This window comes from Kryptolebias marmoratus, linkage group LG24, assembly GCF_001649575.2.
Source record: "Kryptolebias marmoratus isolate JLee-2015 linkage group LG24, ASM164957v2, whole genome shotgun sequence".
Classification (NCBI taxonomy): domain Eukaryota; kingdom Metazoa; phylum Chordata; class Actinopteri; order Cyprinodontiformes; family Rivulidae; genus Kryptolebias; species Kryptolebias marmoratus.
This window is the reverse complement of record NC_051453.1, coordinates 18820493-18846871: the sequence shown is the minus strand read 5'-3', so window position 1 is coordinate 18846871 and position 26379 is coordinate 18820493. Positions and strand designations below refer to the sequence as shown.

General features: G+C 45.3%; 1 protein-coding gene across 1 annotated transcript in view; it reads right to left on the bottom strand.

Moving 5' to 3' along the window:
- Positions 1 to 26204, bottom strand: part of wwc3 (WWC family member 3) — a 31279-nt gene extending 5075 nt beyond the window's left edge. The window contains exons 1-13 of the mRNA XM_017423526.3: positions 25455 to 26204; positions 11572 to 11681; positions 11179 to 11379; positions 10646 to 10722; positions 9332 to 9411; positions 5757 to 5886; positions 5139 to 5288; positions 4659 to 4732; positions 1775 to 2023; positions 1533 to 1622; positions 530 to 1119; positions 319 to 439; positions 127 to 204 (exon numbers count right to left, since the gene is read on the bottom strand). Of these exons, the coding sequence (XP_017279015.1) occupies positions 127 to 204; positions 319 to 439; positions 530 to 1119; positions 1533 to 1622; positions 1775 to 2023; positions 4659 to 4732; positions 5139 to 5288; positions 5757 to 5886; positions 9332 to 9411; positions 10646 to 10722; positions 11179 to 11379; positions 11572 to 11681; positions 25455 to 25600 (2096 nt within the window). The 5' untranslated portion in view covers positions 25601 to 26204. The remainder of the gene's footprint in view (positions 1 to 126; positions 205 to 318; positions 440 to 529; positions 1120 to 1532; positions 1623 to 1774; positions 2024 to 4658; positions 4733 to 5138; positions 5289 to 5756; positions 5887 to 9331; positions 9412 to 10645; positions 10723 to 11178; positions 11380 to 11571; positions 11682 to 25454) is intronic.
- Between the last annotated feature and the right edge of the window lie 175 nt (positions 26205 to 26379).

The window sequence follows — 26379 nt, the reverse complement described above, 5'->3', positions numbered from 1 at the left end:
GCAGAAGCCTGTTTATCACCCATTAATTCAAATCAGGTGTGTTGGAGCAGAGAAACAGGTAAAACATGCAGGATATGAAGGATAGTGGCCCTCCAGGACCAGGGTCTTCATGGGGAGTTTACTCACAACAGTCCCAGCTGGATCTGAGTCGTCTCGCCTGCAGACACTTCTTTCATATACGACAGCTCGTCAAACTCCTCTGCCCTGTTAGAGGAACAAATGGTTTAGATTATCTAACTTAAGGATAAACCCACAGCAGCATTAAATCTTGAGCAGCTCGGTGTCCTGTTTTCATACTTAGTGGGCTCGTCCTCTCACCTCTTGCCCCACGCCTCGAACACGCCGCTGTCAGTAGCCAAGGCATCCTCAGAAACGCCTGTGGAGACTCTCCTGGCTCTCCTGCCGCTCCTGTTGGCACTGTTTCCCCTCAGAGTCACTCCTAGGAAAAAATAAATGAATAAACTCAATATAATCACCAGGCAGGTCTCTTTATTATATATATTTTTAAGTGGCTCTACTCTTCACTTGCCTGTGGAGGTGTAGGCAGTCTGACCCCCGCCATCTTTATGAACCCCACCGTCTTTATGAACCTTGGCGTCAAGCTGATGCGTAGCGGCGGGGTTCACCGTGTCCTCGCTGCTCAACATGGAGGAATGGGACAAGGTTTGAGACTGGGCCCGCAGCCCCTCCAGAAGCCCGCGGCTCGCCTGCTCCATGTACTCCTCGGTCATCTGGGTGAGGGGGCAGTCCTGGGTGGCAGAGTGGTAAGGCGTGTCCATGGGGGAGCTGGGAGGCGACAGGGAGGAGAGCGAGGAGCGGGAGGAGAGGGACGCCAGGGACTGCGGAGTGTCGTGCGAGCGCTTGGCTTTGCTCTGGGTCAGGGGGTCAGGAGAGAACACCGAGCAGTCTCTGGGCCCGCTCTCTGGAGGAAGCAGGTAACGGACGTGGGGGTCGAGTGGCTCTCCGGCGCCCTCGCTGCGCTCGTACTGGGGGACGCCATAGATGTCACTGAAGCTGATGGAGCTGAGGGAGCCCCGGCTGGACGCCAGGGAGCCCCGACTGGAGGCCAGGGAGCCGCGGCTGCTGCTGGAAGAAACCGTCAGAGAGCTGGCAGACAGGCTGGGGACAGACGAGAGAAACGGACAATGACACGAGTCAACTTTTGAATAATTATAGGGCTAGGATTCTTTGAAGGAATGAATATCGTCCACCACCTTTCATACCAAAGTTTGAAACTAAGATCATGTCATGATGAGGATTGGGATTATAAACGTTTTGATTAAACCTTGAAAATAACATTTTGTGCGACTCTGAGCTGCTACCACGTCACATTTTAGTTCAATATCTGTAAAACTGACCGAGTTGGAGCCGTTTTTGTGTTGGCTAATGTTGAAACTGCATTGACTCCAAAGGTTAAATCAACTGTAGATGTACATCCTGATCCAATGATTGCGTTACTTTCTGCAAGTTCCGTTAAAGTTTGGGCAAAAGCATTATCGCCCACCTCCGAAAGGCGAAGGTTTGCGCCGCACCTTTTCAGCTGGGAATGAAGGTAGGTGGTGATGCGAGTTGCCTCCTGCAGCTGTCTGAGCAGAATGTTCCTCTTCTCCTGCTGCAGGATCCTGTCAGGACAAACAAAAGAGAAGAAGGGCACACCTTAGAATCCAAACGGTATAAAAAATGTTTACTGAGTAGTCTTCGCTAACAACAGTTGCCACCCTAAAAACCTAAGCTACAGGTGTTAAATGTCTAAAGTTTTGCTCCTGATTGTCACCTCTGATTGGCTCCCTGGCTCTGGGAGTTGTAGGCCCTCTGCACCTCCTCCTCCACCCTGGAGCGCTCCTCCTCCAGCTGCAGCACCGTCTCGGGTGGGTGCTGCTGCTTGCTGACCAGGATGAGCTCCTGCAGGAGGGCCTCCTTCTCGCGCAGCAGCTGCATGAAGTCCCGGTCGCGGTCCGCCTCGGCCCGCTCCGACCAGCTCTCACTGTCCAGCTGTGCTAGCTGGTGCTGTATGCTCTGCACCCTGACGGAGCAAAGACTTGAGTCTTTATTTTGTTTTTTTTCCCCTGTGCTCATCGTTGAGCCAGGTACATCAAACAGCTGTCACATTTATAGTCAGGGGTGGGCGGCGACATGCTGTGTTCTTCTTGTTTACGTGAACTTTACACAGTTCACATTCTAAAGTCAAGAACAAGAGGCAAAAAGCACTTTTAAACATTTGCTAGCTTGACAAATTTTAAGAGCAAACAACATATTGACATAAAAACGAACTCCAGGAAGGCTTCAAAATTTGCGAGCGGTCATGCTCCTCCTGACCTCTGACCTTTCAAACAGCTGTGTGATGGAGAGCTTTCTGTAGATGAAGTGACAGATCACAACTAGTTCAAAAGTGATACTTACTGTACGTCGCCCTAAGAGGTCATGTAACAGTCGGTGTGTGTGCCTGTTTGCATAATATCTCAAACCACTGAACAGATTTTATTAAAACTCTCAAAAAGTCATCATTAGAAGTGCATTTACAGCCGATAAACTCGACTAAACGTGGCCGCCGCAATAGCTCGTAAACCACTGCATGGATTTTAGCGAAACTCAAAATTTAACCAATGAATGGACATCTACAACTGATGAAGTAAGTCAATTTTACAGATAGAAATTTAGAGTGATAGTAGCTGAGAGTCATCTCCAACACGTAGCCTGAGCCATACAGATGGTGTGAGATCTGAGTTGAAAACTTTGCCACGCGAGGCAGCGGGCAGCATGCATTCCTTCAAGGAGTGCTTCTTTTGTTTGGTGAGGCCTTAGCCCTGTGGTGGGGAGGCCGTCTACCAATCAGAGGACCGGGTGTTCAATCCCCAGTCCCTGCAGAGTGTTATGGTCTCCTTGGGCAAGACACCGAACCCCCGTCCAGCATGTATAAAGTGTAAATATATAGCAGAAAGCAGTGTGTGTGTGAATGAGAAACAATGTAAACTTCTTAGGTTTGGAGCATTTTATTTTCTGAAAATAAAAGTAAATTTAAAAGTTACTTTAAATAATACAAAGAGTAATTCAGGAAGTGAATATTTAGACGTTCCTATATGACCCGTCCTGGCAGCTCTACACCCAGCGTGAGCGTCTTATAGCAACAAGCTGATCTGATCCCAGCTGACACTTTCTGCTGCGACGATAACGACAGTACTCAGCGTGTTGGCTCGTGCCTGAACAACCTGCTGCCTCGGCCTGTGGTCCTGCAGGTGCACGGCCACGTATTTATTTAGACCTAAATGGGACCTCAGAGTTTACTCTCAGCTCAGATGAAATAACTGCGTTTGTGTGTGTTGAACTTCAGACAGCGTGACTCAGTGACAGAACACGCACGTTTCCACAGTTTTCCGTTCGCAAAAAAAACCCCTCTCCCTTCCTGATGTCATGCTTGGCGCTGCTGTTGCTGGGTCACCACCACAAATCTCATGAAAAAGATGCTTTAATAATACGGCCCTGTTCGCTGCAGCAGCTATCGTTTACCGTAGCCATCTTAAGTTTGTCTGATCAGGCATGTGTCCATGACTAGAAAACTCTCTCCCCCTCAGGACATAACTGTGCTGAATTCACAAACAGCCTTTTATAAGTTTTGTCCAATTCTGCAAGCATAAAATCTTGTTTTTACAACAAGAGAGATTAGATAAACCTACAGTGGCTTCATAAGTATTCAGACCTCATTCAGCTGTTGCAATTTTGTTATGTTGCAAGTCGGACCGTACAGTGGTAGCATCAGGATCCTAGTGGTCCCTCTGACAAGTTCAGATGAGACCAAGTTTCAGAAGGACAGCCAGAACTGCAGGCCTGCTGGTTTAGGCTCTCCTCAGGACAAAACACTGATCAGGGTTAAGGAGAAGTTGAATGGAGAGAAACATCAAGATATCCTCAATGAAAACTTGTGTTCAGGACCCCAAACTAGGCTGAAGGTTCACTTTCCAATATGACAATGACCCAAGGCACTAGAAAGACCAGAATCTTAGAAAAAAAACTGATAGTTTGTTTTACGGAAGCTGCCGTGTTGTATTTGTGGAACAGCAGCACTAGGGATATATAGCTTTAAGCCCCGCCTACTTGTCCTGTTTTCAGATGACAGGGAAGGTTGATCCCATTCCGGCTTCAACGGGTTCCAGGTTGCCATCAGAGGTCTATCAAAATACCCTGAATTGAAACCTGATGGCTGCCCATCCAACTGGACTGAGCTCGACTGGATTTGTAAAAAAAGAAAATCCCCCCCCGAACCAGGTGTGCAGCAAACCTCGTTTCATCAAACCCAAAGAGACTCCAAGGATGGTGCTTCAAACTCGGTGCTACTTTCTGAGACCGCTGTGAACATATAGAAGCACAGAGCGTGTATATTAGGCCGTCTTATCGAGAGGCAGGCTGTAGGCAGCGCTGGTTCGGAGCGTGCACACAAAGGCAGCACACAGTCAGCAGCAGCACGGCCAGAGAAGAATGTGACCACCCAGCTTTTTCTGCTGGCCAGACATCGCTCAGCCGCCGCGGTCAGCATGCACAAATACTATTCATAACACATCCTCCCACTCTTCAGTGGACAGGACCCGAGGACCAAGGGGAGGGGGTTGACAGGGCCGTGTGTTATGGTGCCACTCCAGGCAAAACAAACAACTGCACACACTTACTTTTTCTTGGCTTCTTCGTACTGCCAGTTGAGTTTCACCTTGTCAACCAAATGGGAGGAATTTTGGGAACCCAACTTCAGGAAAACAGAAGATAAAGCATCTATGAACAGCCTGATAGCTTCGATAACACGATCATAATATTTGCAGTGAGTCACTTGAGATATGTTGACAGGAGTAGAGTAAGCCTGCTCCTGTGTGTGCATCAGATAATCTAGTCCCGTCGTGTCCAATCCTGGGCCTGGAAGCCCACTGTTCTGCATGTTTTAGTTGTTTTTTCTGCTTTGACACACCTGATTTGAATAAATGAGAGATTAACAGGCTTCTGCAGAACTTGAAGACCTGATGAAGAGCAGGGAAACTACTAAAACATGCAGGATAGTGGTCCTCCAGGACCAGGATTGAACGCCACTGTTTTAGTCAACATCTGAGCTGCTGATCAGAATTGTCGGTATGACAGGAAGGAGTTGTAGTGCCCCCTACCTCTCCCATGATGTCAGTCTGACAGCCGGTGTCACAGTACTGCTGCAGATTGCAAGAGTTTCCGACGGCTACAGTGCTGTTCACCACCTCGCTGGTGGAATCACTGATTGACAGGCTGCTTTGGAAGTTAACCGTCAGCTTAGCCAGGCTCTGCAACATAAAACACAGATTTATTGAGAAAATAAAATAATAATATACGCGTCTTCAAAAACAATTCTGCAGGAGACTACAGACAACTAAAATAATAATTAAAAAAAGGGAATCTAATATTTAAAGGCAGGCTTCAGAAAACACCTTTTCAAGTCATTTTTATACAAAAACAAAATCTGTTCCTGCTGTTAGTGCATTAACAAACCATGTTATTGACAGGAAATGTTTCTAAAAGTGGGGCTGTATCCCTGTTTTATAACTATAAAAATATTCCTTATCCAACACTACATCATTTACTTAGCTCTGCCTTTAAAATCCGATGTCTGGAAATGAGTTTTAGAAAAAACAAGATGACGCAGCACAACACTGGAGGCCTTTGGACACTAGAGGTCAGCATCAAATATGCAAACAGACTCCAAAAGCACAAAAGTTCTGCTGCTGGTAAAAAACAAAAGAGACAACAGGCACCTGGATGAGGTCCTGCCTCTCCTTCTCGCCTGTGCTGATGGCCTTCTTGATGCTCCGCAGCTCGTTGAAGATGGCTTGAGCCTCATCCAGCTTGTAGTTCGTCTGACTGCAGGACATTTTCCTGTCAATCCTGAAAGAAAACATGCGCACATGAATGAGGGTTACCCAAATAGATTCGAGACTTTGGCCTTTTCTCGTTCAGTATCCACATAAATATCCCCGAGGAAACGGGAGTATGTGTGTTTAAAAACACCTTCCACAACACTGTCAACTGTAGGCTCCAACAAAAAGCTGTAAAAACAAAAAATGTGACATTAATTAAAGATAATACAGTATGTGGTGAAAATCTCCACTCATGGCAAACATATATATTCTTATATTTCTAAATTTTATTCATGTCTAAGACAAATATTTGATCCTTTTCAAGGACAAACATGAGGCAGAATTGCAAAGACCCAGAGAGGAAAACAAAGTCTATCCTTACTGCTCCCAAAGGAGGCAGTCTGAGTGGACATTTAGAAAAAAAATGGAACAATTATGGGCTTGTTTGAAAGAGTTACCCTGAGAAAAGACTCTTCTCTATAAAAGGAACATGACAGCAGAGCTTAGGTTTGCAAAGTTACATCTAAACAGGAAGCTTTCTGGGACAATGCCCTTTTGTACAAACAAGACAACAGGGGAGATGTTTGGTGTCAAAAATCAGCGCCACATTTGGTGAAAACTAAATGGAGTACAACAAATATCAGCACAAACGCCTCATGACTGTCAAAGCACGGTGGTGGAACGCTGATGATTAGGGCTTGTTTTGCAGCTACATGAACTCTTCTTCTTTTTCTTTTAGCTGTTCCCTTTTTATGGCGTCACCACAACGAGTCATCCTCCTCCACCTAACTCTGTCCTCTGCGTCCTCTGTCCTCACTCCAACTACCTCCATGTCCTCTCTAACTGCATCCATATATCTCCTCTTTGTCTTTTTCCTGGCAGATTTATCTCTAACATCCTTCTACCAATATACCCCCTGTCCTTCCTCTGCACATGTCCAAACCATCTCAGTCTGGCCTCTCTAACTTTATCTCTCAGTCCTTCAACCTGTGCTGGACCTCTGATGAACTCATTCCTAATCCTGTCCATCCTTGTCCCTCCCAAGGAGAACCTCAACATCTTCAGCTCTGCCACTTCCAGTTCTGTCTCCTGTCTTTTTGTCAGTCCTACTGTCTCCAAACCGTACAACACAGCTGCTCCCACCACTGTCTTGTAAATCTTTCCTTTGACCTTTGCTACCACCCTTTTGTCACAACTCCTCTGTGGACCACATGTGAGTCAAATGTGAGACCATTGGACAGCTGAAGCTTGGCCCAAACTGGATCAGGCTACAGAACTCTAAATTGTAGTTTTTACTAAGTCTCTAAGAAACTGCTTCTGCATTTGGAATAGCTTTTGTTAATTAAATAAATAAGAATAATGTGTTGTTGTCCATCTGATCTTCAATTTACCCAACTTTAAGACCTGGTAGGGCCAGATATATAATAAACAAATGCATCCAACTTTCGAACTAAAAAGGGTTATTTACTTTTAGCCATGGGTAAAGTATAGAGCTTTGTTGTTTCATACAAGCAGGAAATGTACTGACATTCCTTTTTTAATTACATAGTTCAATCAAACATCTGTTTTATGGATAGTCCTTTAATATTCAGTTACCTACAGGATGGTGCTTTAGATCATAGAACAACTGAGAGCTAAATAACACTAAGAAAACATCATCATATGATGAATATTAAAGCATTTCTGTGTAGGAGGTTTCTTTCATAAACAAAAGGGGTTTTTTTAGACTGAAGAGTTTCATTATTGAGACACAGGATGTGACATTTGTTTCAACATTCTGATCTTGTTTTAGGCTTTCCTGAAAATCCAACTTGTCTTAATATCTTGTCTAACATCAGGATATTAAGAGAAACTTTATTAAACCAAGCACCATCTGATTGCGGGGGGGGGGCGGGAGCCAAATATAAGCCTAATCTTCATGTATGCGAGTGTTTGTGTGCCCGTGAGTGTAGACGGTGATGGAGACGGAGACGTGCGGTGCCTCCTCCGTCAGTGGGAGTGGGTCTGGGACGAGGCCTGTCCGCTCACCACCGCCCGCTTCCTTCACTCGTCTACAACAGCAGGTACTGTTCATCCACTCGACCCTGCCTCTTCCTCCAAAAACAAGCCCTGCTTTGTGTCTCCCCCACACCTCCCCGCTGGTCTGGGAGTTTAAAAACTTACATGCTTAAGGAAAAAAAGAAAAAAAAACAGAGAAAGGGCACTGGCTACTACTTTGTGCCTGGCCTCCACCCTGTGAGCTGTGAACTTGTGGCAACTATCGCTCAGGCTTCTCACTGCACAAACAGTGGAAACGTGCGCGGCATCTCGAAAATTTCCAACGATGAGTGCAGATAAACTTACAGCCTGTACCGCTCAAAACTGATAAACCTCTCACTTCTGAATCCTGTAAGGTGTGTAGCATTAATTAAAGGAGGTGGTTTTGTACACCAGAACATGTTTATCAGTTGACTGACGTCAAGAACAGTTAGCTTTATTGCTGATCACAGTTAAGATTAGGGAGAAAGAAAAAGAAAAAAAAAAAAGTCTGAAGGGTTTGCTCCTGGCTTCAGATCTGCTGGGCAAAAGCATTTCAGACAAAAACAGAAGAAGAAGAAGAAGTAAAAAAAGAACACACACAATAGGACGTGCACGCACAAGCAAACAAAAGACAGAACAAAGACGCATATAAGCACGTATACATGTCCAAAAACTAGGGGAGGGGGNGGGTGCGCCCATGTTTTCTGCAAGCGCTGTATTCTCTCTGCTATTCTGGGAATCACTTGAGTTGTGTATTATCTAAGAGATAAGAGACTCTCTTTGCCAGGACTCAGGAAGTGCAGAGGAATTTGCTGCCAGATATCTGTGTTTTTGAAACTGCTTTGGAGCCCACACCTCCTCCTCCTCCCCCTCCATGGAACAACTTCCTCTCCGGGCTGAGCCTTGGCTCCCTGCACTCCACTGGTGCATCCTCTTCCTGAGGTGGAGTCCCCTTTTCCATAAAAAAAACTCCCTCCATTTGCCTTCTCTCAAACGCTCTCTCTCTCTCTCTCTCTCTCTCTCCGTTTTTTCCCCCTCCCTCCTCAGGAGAGGTGGAGCTTCTATTTCCAACATAAAATTTGGAATGGCTCAGAAATCTTCCCAGCACAGAAAGACGCCTTATGTACAGCATATAGGCCCGGAAAACACACTAAAGAGAAAGTACACAAGAGTTTGAGGAAAAAAATTGAAAAGTTTCTGCGGCGTTCATTAAAAAAAGCAGTTGTGGGAACAGCTGTAAAAGTCGACTGAGGTGTTGAGATTATTCTAAATGGGAAAACCAGGGACAATCGGAACACAGGAAGGTTGCGCGGAGGAACAGCGGAAGAAACACAGAAAGACAGTTTAGGTTGTGGACGAGACCAAACAGAGAGGGAATAAAGGAGGGAAGAGGCCGCTGGGGGGGGGGGCAGGAGAAGGGTGGACGTGGGACAAAGAGGCAGAGGAACACTCACTCCTGCAGGGTCTCCACTCCCATTTCCTTATACTGCAGCTCCTGCTTCACCTGGGCCAGCTCCTGCTTCAGTCTGGAGAGCTGCGGACACAAGCGAGCGCCGGGTTACCATGGTGCACAATGGGCTTCTCTCACCACCACTGCCGGACAAAACTGCTAAGTCATCAACTATTCACATACAGGAATGCTCAGTTATGTTTATACAGAGGTGTGCATGCACACACCGAGGCCTTGACTAAAGGTACTGCATTAAAGAGTGGAAAACTTATCTGCTGCTGAGACAAACGAACACACATCGGCTGAGAAATGTGAGCTGCGTTTGGAGGCTTTAAAGTTTTAGAATAAATTAGGATTGCAAAAATGTCGTTTGTGCGAACCTCATTGCACCCTAGCTACTTCCGGAGGAGCTATTGATTAAATGTTTTGATTTTCTGTGCTGTGTGCACGGAGAAGATTCTGATTCGGCAACAACAGAGAAGCGTGAAAGCAAAACCTGGGGAGCAGTTTTACATCAACTTCATCTAGTTCAGTGTAAATAATAAATAAACAAAGCCTTTTTTTTTTCCTTTTCTGTTTTGCTTATTTGTAAGTTTCTGACTTACAGATACATTACAAACTACTAAATAATTAAAGAAATTCAAGCAAATACTTAAAGCAATAGTTTCTGTGGAAAAGTTAGGAGCAAATAATATCCTACCTCTCAAAGATAAGGATGGCCAGTGATTTTTGAACGTTCAAATGCAAATAATTAACTTGACCATCTCGACTGGGTTTCTTTAACCTGGCATCTGGTAGTGACACGCCAAGTCGTTTCCTAATGATGGTGCTTTGCCCCCCCCAAAGCAAAAATTGTCTAATAAATGATGAAATGGCATTTTGCGTGTTTTGGGGGATGAATTAAAATCCAATTCTCAAAAAAACTTCATACCAAATCTGAAATTCCCTTTAGTCCTTAGTTTCTATATTGTCAGAAAACTCTTTGAATGAGGTTAAGTCACTGAAGCATTTCAGTCTGAGTAGTGTTTTGTGCACTTCTGATTGAATGATAGATCTAGAGGAACTAAACAAATATGCCTAACTCAGCGGTTCAGGTTAAAATGACCCCGATCCAGGAAATACTCTCACCCATGTGACTGATCTCAGAGAAATGTCAAACTCGGCCTATCCTCTGCCTGACCCTTTCGTGATGATCTCATCTTCCCGAGGCCCCGAGCCAGAGCCACAGTATCCTGTAGGGGGCCACACCCCAGACCCCTTCTCAGCTCAAAACGGGCCCCTCACCACAGCCCATTGTTCTCCTCCGATAATGACTTACCCGCTCTCGTCTACAGGCTATTTCCACTTTGATTTGATCGGGGTCGTATTTCGCATTTGAGGACGAGCTGGAGAGAGCTGTGAACACATAAAAGAAAAGGAAAGAGAGAGAGATGGGGGGTCAACAGTTAACAATTCTGATTTCAAGAGGACCTCGTGTTGGTCAGAGTTTAGGGGGGATCCAGTGTCATGTCCCTGAGTTTGGTGTATGTGGCTTTGTGTATGACAGCTGGCTGGGGTCAAAGGGTAAACTGGGCGGAGGTGTTTGAAAGAAAAGGTGGGGAGAGGAAGGAAAGAGGGTTTTTGGAAGATTTTCTATAGATCTTCAGCCCCCCTGCCCTCCAGTTTTCGAGGGGACTAGAGCAACATATGATGTCTAGGACAGATAATTAGGTCAACTAAGGTCAGTGTTTTGTTCTCATGGAGGCTTCAGGTTCAGGTTTTTCCTCACCCTCTCTCCACCTAACAATGTTGTGTACATTGGTCAGGTCTGAGGTGTGTGTGTGTGTGTGTGTGGGTCCTGATGAAACTTACTGCTGGTGATGGAGTGGTTGTCCTCAGAGAGCTCGTGGAAGCGCAGCATCTCCTGCTGAGCCAGCTCTAGTCGCTGCTGCTTGACCAGATACATCTCCTTCTTGGCGTTGAGGGCCTCCTGGGCCACCACTAGGTACTCCTTCAACATCCGCTCCTGCTCCTGCCGCCACTGAGTCCGCGGGTTCTCAATCTGGGTGGTCTCTGAACAAAAGGTCCAAACAGAAGTGACTCATGAGCAAACGATTTAATGAAGCTTTGTGGTAGCTTATACCTCTCTAGAACTGTTTCCGTTCAAAACAATTTTATGGTTAAATCTAATATTTGGGATACAATTCATGCTCAGTCCGGTTTAACCTCTGTGGTGTGCCAATCGAAGGCCTGAGATGTACTCACTGTTGATGTGGTCGATGTAGTAAACTCCCACTTGCTGGTCGTAGACCTCCTCCCAACCCAGAGGAAGTTCATTTCCAACACAGTCGGCAAACGTCAGCGGTTTGGTGATTCTGAAAGGATTAAAACGATCATTCAGATCGGAGTTTGCATGTTCTCCCTGTGCATGGGTGGGTTTCCTCCAGGTACTCTGGTTTCCTCCCACCAAAAACATGCAGGTTAATTGTCCCTAGGTGTGAGTGAGAGCGTGAATCTGTTTCGTTTGTCTCTACGTGGCCCCCCCGTGATGAACTGGCAACCTGTCCGGGGTGTAACCCGCCTCTCACCCGGAACGACCCTACACAGGAAACAGGGTAAAGAAACAGGGTGGGGTCTGAAAAATGTAACTGCGCTCCATCACAGGTAAAAATCTAATTTTTCCACAGTTCATTAACATTATGTTGAGTCAGAGTAAAAGCTTCAAAGTGCAGCAGGAATGAACTGATTGACGGAGTAAATATCTAATTTAGTCGAGTCGCCGAGACATTCTGCTCCACATTCCTCAGGAGCTCTCCTCTGTGCGCACACAGGCACCCAGCGCAAGCTCACCGCACGAGATCTCACCTCCCCTTTCTCCTTCGCAACACAAATCATTTGCAGCATTTCGGACCAAATGGACCCCCGCCTTCTCTCGCTACTGGGGACTAAAGCCAGCGGGACCTTGAAGGCCTACTTAGTCTCTCACACACTATCATGGTGTAACATGACCCGTCTTTTAAGCTAAATGTACTATAAAAATATATAGATTTGAACATACAACAGCAAGATAAGTACTAAGTGAACCATAATGATTTGACGCTTGAAGAAATATATCTGAGGTGTGTTTTTATTTTTTTAACCATGGGCAATGTCTCATTCATTTACATTTCAAACTTTACGAGAACAACCCTATTGGACGCTGGGCCCCCTTGTTGGGTTAACTTCTGGGATCCTGTCGCAGCGGTGTCCAATCCTGGTCCTGGATGTTTTTAAACGTCTAACTGCTTTGACTGTTCCTAACTTTTCAAACAGAAATCCACATGAGAAGATCGGAAGTATCTTTTTAATTGAGGCTGTTCATGTCGAGTGAGGCAAAAATCTCCTTTAAATTCTTATTATTTCTGTCCAGGGTGTACCAGCCTCTCGGCAGGTGACAGCTGGAGACGCGTTGGCACCAGCTCTCCGCAACCCTGAACGGAAAACGGGTTGAGAAACTGAATGAATGGATTCGTTTGCAACATTTTCATTAAACTGTCATACAGTAAGGAACTCTCAATGAAATCTAAACTTCAAATAATGACTCAGAACCAGACTTTCATTCACCAAATTAAGGAAAAGAAAAGAATTTAATCACAAAAAAAAAAATCTCCAGCCCTGAAGAGGTGTAACTACTCAGTAGTTCTTTAGGAAAAAAGACAATTGATGATAAAAAAAAAAAATAAGCAAACATAATGTAGAGAAAGGATTTCAAACTAACCTAAAAGCCGCTAAACAAGTTGCTTTTCTTCTTACACTACTACCTGTCCTCTCCGTAAGTTACTTATAAGAAGCACGTCGGCTGCCACAGTAGTGGCATATAAGTTTTCGCAAAATAATAAAAATTCCTGCACGCCGGACAGATAATAACGCGACAGCATCGGGGTTAAAAAGGAGTCCCTCAGGAGCGGTGCGTTGAGTGCCAAACGCCGGGACAAGGCAAACAAAAGCACACTCCCTACCTGCTCCTGCTCTGAGTGTTTGTGAAAGGCAAACAAATGTCCAGACACCAACCGCACTTGTAAACACTTAAAAAGCACTCAGACAAGTCAGTGATACCTTTGCCGTGAGGGTTTTACTTAAATACTGACCCGAGGAAGAGCACCAGCAGGAAAAGGCAAAGTCAAAAAACGTGCAGGCCGTTTCTGGGAAGAGCCAAACCAGTGGTACCAAAAAAAAAATTAAAAATCAGAGGAAAAGTCTGGAAGACACACTGGATGGGAAGCTGTGTGACGTCAGAAGGAGGTTAATCCCAAACTGGCCTCTGACCTGGTTAGAGAGACAAAGACACTGGGGGGGGGGTAGCAGCTCGGAATCTTAATATCTGAATGTTTGGTTTGTTACACAGTCTTGTGACAGCAGCGTCTGTTTTCCAAGTCATGTCTCGCTCTCGGGAGAGGCTGTACGCACTGCAAAACAGGCTCACACAGAGTAGGAGAGGGGCGAGGATTCAGCCATAACGCCGTGTAAAAGCAGCTAGCCGCCTAGAATGGAAACATCTTTTTAAACTACATGAAATCTTTACCAATCAGCTGCACAAGTCTCAGACAGAAATACTTGAGTCATCCCTCTGACACGCCGCCTCAGTGACCCCGAATAAACCTGTGATTGCTGACGGTGTGAGACAGTCAGCAACACGCTATTTGGCTTTGCTTTTAGGGCAATAAACAGATTTTAATAATAACTGTAGTTGTATGTCATCATTACGGAGCAGCTGCGGGATTATTGGACAGTTAGGGGAGATCTCAGCCACGTCAGCTGTTTGGCTGTCAGATACTGCACCATCTCAACAAATCCACCTTTAAAAACACTTTACGATGCGTCTGCTTGCTAACACGTCGTAGGCTGGATGGCCATGAGTTTAGTACCGATCTGCAAAAACTCCTGAGGAAGAACACCAGCTCTGATGACTCGCAGACTTCCTTTTGCTCGCTATACGGAGAGAATTTATTGCTTTCCTAAGTGGCCGTTATAAATTAAACCAGCATCTCTTGAAGGAATGCATATCACCCGCCACAGCCTGATCCAAGCTTCAGCTGTTGGACAGATGGCCTCACATTTGACTCCAGAAAACTTTGATCTACAGAGTAGGGCTGCACAGTATATATTTGTGATCTGCGACACTATTGTTTAATATTGCAACGGCGATAACCACTGCGGTAAACCCCCATTTTCCCCTCACTCCTCACCTTCTCTTCTGACATCTATCACCTAATCCAGGTGTGGGCACCAAGGGCTGCGAGAGTCTGTTGGATTGACCACCTATCCTATTAGCAGCAGAACATGCATGCATGGTATTTGAAATATATACTGGCTTAAATTTTACTGCAGGCCTCTGTGATATTGATATTGCAATGACAATAAATGCTCCAGATACTGTGCAGCTGTACTACAAAGGAGCTCCTGGTTGATTCAGTGGGATTGCTGCTAATATGTTGTGTTTAGTTTTCTCCAAACAAATCGCTGTGCATTATGGGTAAACGTCTCTACTTTGGTCTCATCTGACCAGAAGACATTCTCCCAGAGATCTTGTGGTTCATTTAGATTGAACTACAGACGTAAGTCGTGCTGCCATGTTGTTTTTAGAGAGAAGAGGCTTTCTTCTGCATCCCTTCCAAACAAGCCATACTTGTTCAGTCTTTTTCCAATTGTCCTGTCATGAACTTTGAAATCCAAATAGTTTGGGACCTTTAAGCCTTCCCAGACTGATGGGCAGCAACAGTTGTTCCTCTAAGGCCATTGCTGATGTCTTTCTTCCTTGGCGTCGTGCTAACACACACCTGTACGCTCCAGAGCAGCAGACTGACAAAACTCCTGCTTTTACAGAGGTGATCACACTGATGATGATCAGTTACTTAATCAATATATTTGATCAGCAGCTCCTGGCTGATACTGAACCTCCTAAATCCTGTGGAAGCAGCAAAGGATGGACTTCATTTTTCACACACCCGTTTTCCATTTTGGCTTCATTTTAGTTTAATAAATAATGACATGGTGGAATCTGTTACGTGTTTTTGTTCACTTGGCCCCCACTCACACATGACTGAACATATATACCCTTTTGATTTAAGGGCAGCGACATATTTTGGTCCCAGCTTCCACATTAAAATTAGGATGCTGCTTTTCTTTACTTCCCAGACCGAATGGTTTTAGAGCAGAGCTCCCCAAGCACCAGGCTATGAACTGGAACTGGATCATAAGGAAATCGTAACAGGGTCTGATGTAGTTTGGCAAAACTCAAAACGCACATAACACCAAATACTAATGGCTCTTTAAGGAAATTAAATACCCAATAGTCTGCGTAGTAAACTTTGTGTCACTGGAACTGTGTGGACATCACAAACAGCGGTGTGGTCGGCTCGGCTGCTCCCGGCAGGTAATGAATGCAGCTTTAATTTGATCTTTTGCATATTGTGTAGCATCTTCTTCGCATCTTTGAGACCGACGGACAGACATGCGAAACGGGAAAAAATAGAATCTGAAAATGACAAGCATGTTCAGCTGTGGAGGAACGAGAGGCTGCACGGTCTGCTTGTGTCTTCTGGTGTCCAAACAAAAATATATTTAGTTGTTAAAGACATTTGCTAAATCCAGAATAATCTGTGCCATCCTAAGTTGTCTCAGAGGATATTTCTATCTGTAGCGCAGCCACCTCCTCCCTTTACCCGGCGACGGGCCACTGCATGAGAAAGGCATGTGAAACTGGAGTCTGGCCTGCTGGACCACGTCTGGTCGGGTCGGCCCCTCCGGCTCCTTTAGCCCTGCACCTGGGGAACAACAATTCAGCTCCGCCAGAGAGAAAGACTGGACACTGTAACACTGTACAGGAAAAAAATAATAACGTTGCTTCCTAAGTTTCACTATGACGATTTTATCACTTCGGATTTGGATTCCTACACATCAGCTTGACCACAATGAGCTCACAAAAACTTGACAGCCAGATGGTTTCAAGCAGCTAACGAAAAAAAAAAAGCTAACCCAACTTTTGACCACTGCTGACATTTACACAGCTCACTCAGTCTGAGTTAATTTAGACAAGTTCTCATTACAACACAATGTGGAGAATAAATGTGTTGCGTTATTTAAAGCGGGGTTTTGATTTTTGTCATACTTCAGTGTAAACACACCAAAGGCTTATGTGATAAAACCACCAAAGCAACCGCAGCAGAAGACCAAATCTTAACAAACTCATTCAGACATTCAGTTTATTTTTCAGCATTCCTGCCAAAGTGTAAAAAGTAAGCATCAGGGCTTAACCTCTACATAACGAGCAGCCAGAAAAACAACTCATTTGACAAGAAGTCATTTATGGTCGCATAAAATTCTGCAAGTTCCTCCAAATGCCTCCTGCCTATATTCTTATACTGTAAAAGACAGATGCTGAAGGAGGGGTGGGGGGGTGGGGTGCCACAAGTGTTGTTGGCCTAAAAATTCCTCTCCGAGTTAAAAAAGAAACCTGAAAACAACTTTGGGAGGAATGTCATTTATGTCCAGCCTCTCATTTGCTGCATTTCAGAGCAAGGCCCACAGCAGCTGACACAAACGGACAAACGGACACATGCGCCTCTCGCATTATGTGTAGAATCTCATAGAAATAGGGCCTCTATAAGTAGACCCGGGATTCCCGTCTCGGTTCACATTTAGACATGTAGAAAGGAGCGAGGCAGAGTCTAGTTAGGTCAACTGTGGCAAAAGTAAAACGGTCCGGGGCTGGGAAGCTCATCTAACATTTCTTAGCAGCGTTATTACTCAAATAAAGTCCTATATATCATGTGAGAAACAATGAAGCATCCTAAACTCATTACTGTACTATTTAATTATCACTGGCCGCCATGAAAAGCGGGCGGTCGTGTAAATGCTTCTGTGTGTTTGTCTTGCTGTTAGCAAAATATCTCGTGAAGCGAAGGGATTTTAATGAAATGCTCAGAAAGCAGTCGAAGGGTGTAACATCAACAACTGATTACATTTTGAGGTCAGCGTTTGAAGATGACCACCACGACTAATCCACACAATAATGGCTGCAGCTAAGTCACTTTTACAGATATTGAGCTAAAATTGGGTGTGGGAGTAGCTAAAAGCGCTAACCAATCACACAAGATCTTTGAAACATTGGCATGCAATGTGGCGGGCGATATGAAGTCCTCCTCACCGTTTGTCTATAATCAGTAAAAAACTAAGGTTTAATGTTACTATGCAGCAAAAGTGGATCCTCTGCTTGGTGCAATTTGATGGTTATCTATAGGTTCTTTTGGACCAAACAGCTATAAGGACTCTCTGAAGATATAAGGACTGTTACTCCCACATTTGTTGGTTTGCTTTGGCACCACCAGGGGCACACTTCGATTACCTAACTCTTCTGGCGGGCAACACAGCCGTCACTTAAACACATGACACTAACCATCAAAAACAATCGAGGACATCATAGTTGGAGCTGCGTGTTGTGAGCCCTTGGTTTTCACTTTTAAAGTAGAGTTTGAAAGAGAGCTTCAAACATTTAAAGAAAGAGTTACAGGAGCCAAGACTCATCCGGCAGATCAGTTTACTTTGTGCTGCACACGCTCAAAGAACAGCACGTCAGTGAAGATAATGGAAACACTTAAATAGCTTCTACTTTAGTACAACGGATTCAGTTGAAATAGTGCGGCTGCTAGAAGAGCGATTCCTTTGCTGGGCCAATCAGCGAATGTTTATGTGTGGATCAATCATATCCTCTTATGTCACTCAAGATTCCCGATTGAGCCAAAAAAGCCCTAAAGAACTAGCTAAACAAAAAAGAAAAAATTAAACTAAATAACGTAGCTATAAGGACTGCAAACATCCACAGTACAGCTAATGTAAAAACACACACATACAAAAAAAAGGCTGACTATCCTGTGAAGTGGTGCACTGATGTTTAAAAGCACCTTTTGTCTCCAGAAGACAACTCTGTTTGGTAACAAAATACTCCAAAGTGTCCCTTCAAACAGTGTCGCTTCTATGCTGGGCTCTTCAAACTGCATACATAAGATTTAAAGTTAACTGTGGTAGATGCTTTTCCCAATATTGAATAAATCAGCTTATCATAAACCAAGAGTCTTATTTAGTTAGTGGTAAAAGAGGCAATTCTACTAAATTCAAGAATACAGCTCTCATGTCATACAGTACATGATGTAAAATACTCCCTGTAGACACTTCAAATCATTTCCCAAGAGCGCCGTGTATTCATCAACACTACGCCTACCTTTAGTTTTCCATCACACCTTCAGTAAGAACCCTGGGACTACTCATCAACCAGCGCTTGGAGGGTTTGACGTGAGGAAGTGCTGGTCCTGCCCTAGCCTTTGTCTGAGAATAATATCTACACATCTAATGTGTACTATAACAATAAGAACTGTGAGTGGCCTCAGCCTAATTAGCTAGGAGAACTGTGAAAAGGTTCCTGAGGTCTGAAGGCAGCTCTCTACAACCAAGTAAGCTTCATACTGTCCAAAGTGTCACTGCATCTTTAACACACCTCTGCTTCTGGCAATATGGTATTAGCAACTTATGACAGAGGAAATAAATTTAGCTGGAATGATTACAAAAGATGTGGGAGTAATTATTGCTGTCAAAAATATAATAAGCATTTGAAAAAAAAAACAAGACAAAGCGGTTATCGGGGATTTAAGAAAAACTCTATAAATGCCCAAGATTGCAGAAAAAAAATGAAACAAAGGTTGTCAACTCCAGTTTTTCCCTCTTTTCGAATAAGAATTGTGCAGGAGTGGGGGGGGGGGCAACAATGGTGCCCCTGAGTTTGAGGTTAGTTCGCTGAGGCTGGCATGTCCTGTTTAGGTAATATTCTCACAATACACACACACAGACACACACACACACACACACTGAAAACACACGGCTGCAGCTGGAGCCCATAGAAAACTGATGCTAAGCAGAATCCAAGCAATTAGTGAGTATCTTTATTGTTGTAAATCATGCAGAAATCTGGAGTAGTCAGACAGGAGGCCGAACATCAAAGTGGGTAACGCCTGTAACACTAGCAGCTGGGGGGGGCGCGCGTCCAGAACAAGAACCGGAGGTGAAAGCCCAAGTCAAACATATTGTGCGCTTGTGAAAAAAGAACACAGAAAACACACAGGGCCGATGACACCCGATCAAGCAATGGCATGTTCGTAACCTCCCCCCACCAGAAGACAAAAAAAAAAAAGAGCCATCCTAATGAAAACACTGGGGGGAAGCAAAATAACAGCGGGGTTCAGCGCATGTGAATAACCTTTCGGTGCTGGAAACACAGCTCACCCTTTCCAGAATAATTGAATTTGGTGTGCTTTGTGACCAAGCATAAAGGCCTCCCTTTGCTGTGCGGCAGGCCGACCATGGCTGTTGCATAACAGAGCTAATAAGAGAGGCCTACAGGGCCCGGGATGAGAGGAGGAGGGAGACACGTGGGAACCTCCTCTGTTCTGCTGCTTTGTCTGGGGCCGCGAGCGAGCAGAGCCCCCTGGGCATTAGTGTAGGCATGCCTAACATAACGCTCATTCCACAGCAACAAAAAGCCCCACAGATCAGCTCGGCTTATCTGCAGGAGATGGCCGCGAGTTGTATCCACCGTCCTCAAAAGTATGAGCGCCATCAAGGTTGAAAGCATTAAGCATAAGGTTCCTTTTGTCCTCATTACACCAAGATAAACTCAAGAACCTGAGCAACAACAGGGTATATACTCCCAAACAGATCACAGGTAGCTCTGTGTAACCAAAACAGCCTGACCGCTCACTTCTCTCTTCTCTGCTGCCTGCTGATGCTGTTCGGAGCATCACCAGGAACAAATGCAAAGTCTGTCTGATACGCAGCTCTGTTGTAAGCACATGATCATCGCAGGCAATTATTATTTACCCTAATGACTCGTGTCTTAGCCATTACCACTGACGCTCCGCGGGTTTGCAAAGAGCGAAAGAAAGAAAAAAATACACCAGATCACGGAAGAAAGGTCCAATGCGGATGCCCAGAGGTTAGCACAAACTGGTAAACAAATAAAGAGCATGCCTGCTACTGAATAAATCCTAAATACTGAAGTTTTGGAATAACATGTAGAGCTCCAAGGTACCGTCCTAAGCATTCAAAGTAACGTGACCGAAGAGATTAGATTGTTTGTAAATTAGCTTTATAAAACATTCGCTTAAGATTCTCACGTGTTTTTTCAGTTTTATAACACTATAATGTAATAGTGTTTGGGGGGGGGGGGTTGGATCACAACAACAGAAGTGGCAGCATCTCGCCGCCAGCACCTGACAACATTTGGATCATTTTCCTCATTTCACGTCCACCTGACGATGGCATGGCAAGTCAATCCCAGTTAGAAGCTGTAACGCACGAGGAATGCCTAAAACAACATGTGGGAGACGGGGCTGAGCGATGATACGGTTACAGGGTATAACGGGGGAAGCCAAGAAGAGGAATGGCATTGCTTTGAATGTCGTCCTTAAAAACCTCTGCAGAGAATGTAATCCTGTTCGCGCGTGGTAAAGTTTAAACTCTGCAGTTTTGTTTCGGCACGAAGTGGGTACTTCCTGTAAAACTCCTCTTCTGCTGCCATTCCTGCAGCGTAGCTGGGTGACTTCTCTGCGGCAACGCCTACCGTTTTAGAGGAGGAGTGCGGGAAGCGTAGGGAACTTGAAAAAGGGATGAGCAGCGACTCGGCCATGTTGACAGCACAACTTGCTGGCTCCGTTACCAAGAAGCTGTTCGTTGAACTCGCGTTAGCCAAATCTACGAAAACACGTCGCCGCTTTCATTCCCCTCCGCAACCTACGGCTGTCGGAGATCGGAGGAGGACGCGGCGCTCGCATGAACCTGAGCAACGCTGATGTTGCGCAGTTTGTTCCTATTGTGGCCGAGGCAGTGGGACACAAAGGGAGGATGGCTGGAAGCAGAGCTGATATCGTAAAGAGAACTGCAGTCTACAAAAGGTAGCAGGATAACAACACCTTCTTCCCCCTGAGAGTGCTGCAAACACAGCTGGACTGGGTCGTCAGCTGAAAAGCACACTGTGGTAATTTGAAGGTGGCCTGATGGTATTAAAAAATAGACACTGCCCTACCCTAGTAGGAGACAAACAAACCTTAAATTACCCTCTCAGTTCTCTTTAAACAGAGGAGTAGTCAAACCAGGCTTGTCAGAGGAAGTATGACCCCCCCCCAATCATTAACGCTGCACCCACTTCATGCCTCACACAGTTGATGGAATAAACCGCATTTATTAAGAGCAGAGACTGAAAAAGACTGATAAATTTCTGTAGCGAGTCAGCCAGCTGGTCGGTCAAGCGAGTTTTAAGGCTTTGCAGAGGCGTGATTTACGTACGAGGTTGTTTCAGGTGGTGGCAGAAGACATTCCTCTGGTAACATCACCAATAAATCACTGAATAAATCACCAGAACAAATGCAGGAAGCTTTCTTTTAGTCATGCAAAAAAAAAAAAAAAAAGCCCAACCTCCTCCGTCATACACTGACAGCTGTAAGATCTTGTGAAACTGCTATCAGCTTCACATAACAATGGTTAATCAACTCGCAGGGAGGAGAGGAGGCCTTCAAGGAAATCAGGTTTCTCTTATCTAGATTACATGCAGCTACTACATTCCTACCGCTGGAATCAGAGGCGAGATATTTTGTAGTGCTTTGCAAAAGTCTTGAGCCAACCGTAATTACCAATCCCTCACGTTGCTTACAAAGAAGCGAGGTTTTGGTAACGTTCTGAGGTGGTCTCAAGCGAAAGTTCTCCAGACCTTCTGGAAGTCCTGACTTGGGCATTGGCTGATTTCAGTTCAGCTCTTATTTTCAGACGAATGTTTTGTGCTCGTTAAAAGCTGCTGAACACAGACCTGTAAATCTTCCAAAACACACACACAAAAATAAGGCTCTCAGCCTCAAGGGGTTAATCACTGTTGTGTCTACTCGGGACAGACAACTTACAGAACCTGTTTCAAATTGGATCATTACTGTCAAAAAAAATACAATCCAGTTGAATTCATTTTTGATTTTACCCATAAAAAAAAAGCCAAAGATGACTATTTGACAACCATGAAAAGGTCCCGGGTCAGGTCAGGTATTTTCCCCCATTTCTAACGGCATATTGAGGCCTTAAATGTCTAAAATGTCCATTTTTCTTTAGTAGCTCATTGGGAAATATCTTATTACTGCTACTTGATGTCTTTCGCATTGTGTTATCTTCAGCATTTTTTTGTAGACCCTGCAGAAAAACGGTAAGCGAACAATAAGACTAATGCCCCTTTTACACGGGCTCTAAAGGTCCCGGCTCCACTCTACTCGGCTTGCTTTGCGCGCATTTACATCTGCATTTTTTCGAGGTCGGCCCTGCTTCGGAGTCGGGCCAGCCCTGCTTCGTGGGCGGTGCAAGTTTAGCTCCTGTTCACTCATTGGTCATGGGTGTGACCAGATGCAAGCATAAAGAGCGAACGTTAGGAATATAAACAACAGCGTTAGCTTACCCTGCAACGTTTATGCCGTCTGTCCCCCAGCTGAAGGCGCTGTAAAGCCTGAAATCTCCGGCGGATAACAGCTGTCCTACTCCGCGCAACAATCGCAGCATCCAGAGCATTTCTTCCACTGTGCCTCTCTTCCTGAAGTCTCAGGAGAATCGCCATAAGTTTAAAAAACAGCAACAACGCAGGGCCAACGTTGTCCATAGCGCTTCCGTTGTTTACACAACTTGCTCCAAGTTTCGGTCGTGCACCCCCTCCGCGCCGCGGCCCCGCCCCCCGCAACACGAGGAGGCGTCCCTCTGCTACCGACCAAACGGCCGGTGTAAACGCGATGCATTCTTCATCGAGCCGAGCCGAGTAGAGTGGAGTAGAGCGGGACTTCTGAATTAGGGTCCGTGTAAAAGAGGCATAAGTGACAGTCCTAAACAAAAAGGGGCTGAAATAAGCAACTAAACAGTCAACCGCCAATAAAAACTTTTGAAAAGTCTTCCTCTTACTTTAAACCCCATTTACGTTAAAACAAACGAAACCACTGCTGTCTAAAGGGAAATAATAAATGGTATTTTACTTGTTTAATCGTTATTTTTTTCCTAAGATAAACGATCAAGACACTTCTGCAGCTACTGGTTTACCCACTTCGAACAGAACACAAGTCAGCACGCCGTCTATCGATGATTTTATTAGTTCTCTGTTACATTCACTCATGATGGACAACCAAAAAGAGGTAAATAAAGAGGCTTAATAAAGAATGACACAATTCACTCTATGACACATCAGGCAGTCTGTCTGAGGCAAAACAGTTTCTAACGTGATCAGCAGGGACATTAAGTTATCATTAGATAGAGCATAATACTTGGGCAATAAAACAATCCAAAGCAATGCCGGCCTTACTTTTGCAGAAAAGTAAACAGTGTGCTGAGGCTAACGCCGGTATCTCACTGGATTGTAATTGTCGGCGGCAAATTCAAAACGGCATTCCTGAGGGGGTTCCTAAAATGTCTCAAAAAACACCTTGTCGTGGCCGAGCGGGTAGCAGGACCTCGCTCTTGTACCGCAAAAAAACAAAAAACAAAAAACAAAAACGTTTTAAGCATGTCCGGGAAATTCGTGAAACAAACGTTCTCTGAAAATAGCCGGAGCTGTCGAGGACGTCTGGAACCCATCTCGAAACTGTCGCGATTTAGTTTCCGCGATTCAGAAAGCGAGACGACTTTGGGAGGGTTCGGTGACCTGTGAAACCGAACCCTGACAGACTGAAGACAAATAAAAATAAAGAAACCAAAAGAGTAAACTGCAATCAAATTGAGACGTAATTAAAGAACTGTGTGACTGCATTGCTACAAACAGAATCTGTGCATCATTTGCAGGAATGTTTATTTGAAGTTACATGGACAAATGTGTCATAATTACCAATTCAGTGAGATTTAAAGTTAAAATTTTAGTATTTCCTTGCAATTTTGCATCACCACAGTAACATACGGGACTCAGTTCCTGGATGTATCGCTCCTCTTTACTGCCTTAGTTTACAGCAAAGTCGAAGGGAGGAACATGTTTTTGTTTATTTAAAATGGGGCCCAAGATTGTTCGTTTCTCATTATACACTCAAGGTGACTAAAATTTCAGACTGGGCTTATGTTTCCTGACACATTCAGGGGGGCGGAATTTCCTTCTTTTCCATATAAGAGGTAATAAAATAAAAAAAATCGTCGTCATAATTCCCAGTAATCTCACACTGTTGGCTTTGAATCCCTGGTCGAACTCGTTTCTGTGCTGCTGAAATCCAAGTCCCCACAAAAAAGCACATCCTTTGCAGCTTTCCCACTGGCCCAACTAACATTCTTCACATACTTGCACAAAGATTTCTGGGAACTTGAGTTTCTCGGCCCTGGCCTTCCAACGCTCCACGCTCAGATCAAGTGGAACGCACACATTAATGGACGATTTGAAGCGTGTGTGGCCATTAAGAAGCACGCCTCTGGTCTTCAGGAGGCGCCTTCGCAACGAAAGGAATACGGGGAGCTGGGAAACAATGGCTGTCTGTTGAGGATTGTCAGACAGGAATGCTGCAGGTCACTGAAAGCCACCAACCTAAGGGCTCAGGGAGAAGTTGAAACGACTGAGCTCTGAGGACAGGCAGTAACTTCTGTCCTCCCATGAAGACGGGTCAGATGAGTGAACCTGGGTGAGCACACAGACAGGGTTAATTGAGGCTGCAGGGGTCTGGTGACACCAAACTCCTCTGAAACACAACAATCCGGAAAGACTAAGCTGCTGCCTTGCTCCTTGTCACAACACTGTCAGAGGGGCAGATCTGAAACACTGTTACCAGCAGCACGGTGGGTGGATGCGGGCTTTTGTTGGGTTTGGGAGCCTCTTGGAGGGCTGGAGAGGCCACAAAATCCTGCAAAATCTCAGCTGACCCAGCGTTTCCTGCTCCTTCAGTTGCTGGTATGAAAGTAAAGCCAGACAGATTTCTGCCCGGGGTTTCAAACATTTCAAAAGCCTCACACTTTGCCCTCGTTTTCTGCAGTGGTCGCCCCTTCCCGTCTTCATCTCCTCTGCTCAGAAGTTGCTCTGAGCCAACTACTTGAATTAACACGAGTTTGTGTGATCCCCGCCGACCCGTGTTCCTCCAGCCTACCTGTCTCTGGGGTCAATCCACGACGTCTGCCGGGTGTTGTGGTCGATGAAGAAGACTCTCCCATCGAAGTCCCGGGCTTCCTCCCAGCCCGCGGGCAGCGGCAGCTCGGAGCTCTCCCTCCGCTTACAGCCGCTCACCCACGGCATAGCGTCGAGACGGCGAGAGGGCTGAAGCCCCCTCTCGGTCCTGCTTTTTATCCCTCCCACCCCCTACCCCAGGAAAAAAAAGCCCTCGCTCTTCACTGCATTACTACCAGCTCAGACGGGGCGAACTGGGGGAAAGAGACCGTAAAACACTCCGCCGGAGGACCATCCACTTCTCCTTCAAGCCACCCCTCGGAGCTCCGCGGCGGCGCTCTCACGGTCCTCCATGTTCGCCTCCTCCACCATATTTCATTCCTCCGTGTCCATATTCGGGGGCGGATTTACATAAAACGTACGACTGAGGGAGCTGCTCCGTCCAATGGGGAAACTTCGGGACTACTCTTTGGTGTAAAACTAATTCACACTGTTTCCGACGCGGCACCAGGCTTCACAAACCCCAATGCAAAAGAAAAAAACAAACAAAAAAAACAAGATAAACAAACGAAGGCAAAGTTTTTTGTTGTTGTTGTTTGGCTTTCAGACATCCACCTTTTCTCTCTTTTTTTGATTCGCGGAAGACAACTCCGTGTTAGTTCGACGAAATGATGTTTTTCGTCGGGAAATGAAGTTGGGACATGTCTAAAAGGTTGAATTAAAACGCGTCAAAACTTTTCATTTTAATCCAGGGCCGCCTCCCCCTGGGTTAGGTGAACGCGGGTGGATCTCAGTGGTGCAACAGCGACCCCTTGTGTCCCCCGGGGATATGGCAGCATTTCACCAGCTCGCTGTTCCTGATGTACGGAAGCCCATTTGCGCAAAATAACAAACATAATCGTCAAAGT